General features: G+C 38.7%; 1 protein-coding gene across 1 annotated transcript in view; it reads left to right on the plus strand.

The window, feature by feature from the left end:
- Positions 1-1,538, plus strand: part of pigq (phosphatidylinositol glycan anchor biosynthesis, class Q) — a gene marked incomplete at its 3' end in the record, with an annotated part of 12,893 nt that extends 11,355 nt beyond the window's left edge. The window contains 2 exon segments of the mRNA XM_035654683.1: positions 254-368; positions 1,477-1,538. Coding sequence (XP_035510576.1) covers positions 254-368; positions 1,477-1,538 — 177 coding nt within the window.
- Between the last annotated feature and the right edge of the window lie 281 nt (positions 1,539-1,819).

Consider the following 1,819-nt stretch of genomic DNA (forward strand, 5'->3'; position numbering starts at 1 on the left):
GGCCCCTGTGGACAAAAGCAGAAGTGCCTTGTTTCATTGATTTCAAGGGGAATCCGACCTGGTGGCAGACATTAAGAATAACCTGATAGAAATACTAATCTTCTCTCTGATGGTCTGTTTATGTAGGTCAACTGAGAATGTTTCGTAACCAGTTAAAAACTCCTAGCAGTAGGTTGAATATTTGACTCCAGTCCTCGTTATTTTCTGTAGGATGTGTTTGTTTTTAACGCTCGTGTGTCCCTGTGTTGTGCAGTTGCGGCTGGTGGTGGTGCTGTTCCAGGGCGTCCTCCACCTCAGCGTGGACTTCATTAACTCCTTCCCTCTGTTCGCGATGGGCCTCCGCATCTGTTGCTCCTACAGACTTGCAGGTATGTCGCCGTTAGCATCTGTGTGAGACTAAAACGTTGGCAATATGAACGGTTGATTAACCTGCTGATTACTAACGATTATGTTTAGTATGTTAAGGAAAGTTTTCTGTTAGATTTGGAAACAGAATCTGTTATGGAAACTGTTCACATATTTATCAGGACTTAATTTAGTTAATTTTCTTTTAAAAGCGCAAAAAAATCACCACAATAAGTTTAACATTTATGTGTCAAATATCATCAGGACAAAGGTTTGCAAATGGACTGCAAACAGTCGTTCCCCACACGCAGCAGAAAGCCATTAATGACATCAGTTTACAATGTCACGGCCTCCAAAACACATACATGGAGCTGGAGGTGTAGACTACAGTACCATCAATGTACATAAAGTGGACACAGCCACTGTAAATAAATAAAAAACAGATTTTAATCAACAAACAATAAATTAAAATCTCTGTATGTTAAACTACAATAATCACATTTGTCTTTATCGGATCAACATTCATTACACAGAACAACAGATCACACAGCAACAACAATGCTTTTACGATGCGTCATAATAACAAAAAACACAGTGAACAGAAAAGCTCCTGCAGCATTAATGCATGCATATACAAACAGTGACATTTCTAAATGAACCTGAGAGTCTGTGTTCACGTCCATGTGTATTCGGTCTCGCGCAAAGTAGTGAAAATCCATGTAAGTAGTTGAGTGTGAGAGATCACAGGAAGGTAATTATCATTCAGTCCCGGTGGCGTCTGTAGGTGGTGGAGTGACCGGTTCAATGCCACAGAGAATTGATCTGTTTCTACTTGTGAATCTATATTCTAACAGCCCAGAAAATGTGTATCAAGAGAAACAGAGCTTTTTTGTACTTTAAGTGCTGTAAATACATAATACATACACATAATAAATGTATTATATTAAAATGTGAAAGTATAGACTGCTCAAATTTTACACCAACTTTGCTGCTTAAATTTACTTTATTTGGGTGGAAAACTGAATGTGTGAGTTCATATTAAATCAATGATTGTACAGACCGATGGGCGACAACATGATGAGACTTGTACTCTTTATTGAGTGTGTGTGTGTGTGTGTGTGTACTTTCCAGAGGGTGTGAAGTTCAGGGTCCTGTGTGAGGAGCCCGGGACGGCCCTTCACCTGCTGATGGAGGTGAGTTGGTCCAGTTTCCTCCAGCTGAGAACAACTTCCAAACATCGAGTCCTTCCACTCACTAATTTCTACACAGTGAATGATTTATGTAACTTATTAACTAACAAAATTATACAGAGGCTACTTTCAGTCTCAAGATATCAGCATTGTACATAAAAACTGATTTTCTAACAGATGAAATGTTTAAATACATTTTATTTTATTTGAAATGTTCCCTCACTGTGATGTTTGATCTTCACTGTGCAGAACGATGAGTTTGTTTTCACATTTATCTGCTGAAA

The sequence above is a fragment of the Morone saxatilis genome, unplaced genomic scaffold, assembly GCF_004916995.1.
Source record: "Morone saxatilis isolate NCDOM2014 unplaced genomic scaffold, NCSU_SB_2.0 Contig14, whole genome shotgun sequence".
Taxonomy (NCBI): Eukaryota; Metazoa; Chordata; class Actinopteri; family Moronidae; genus Morone; species Morone saxatilis.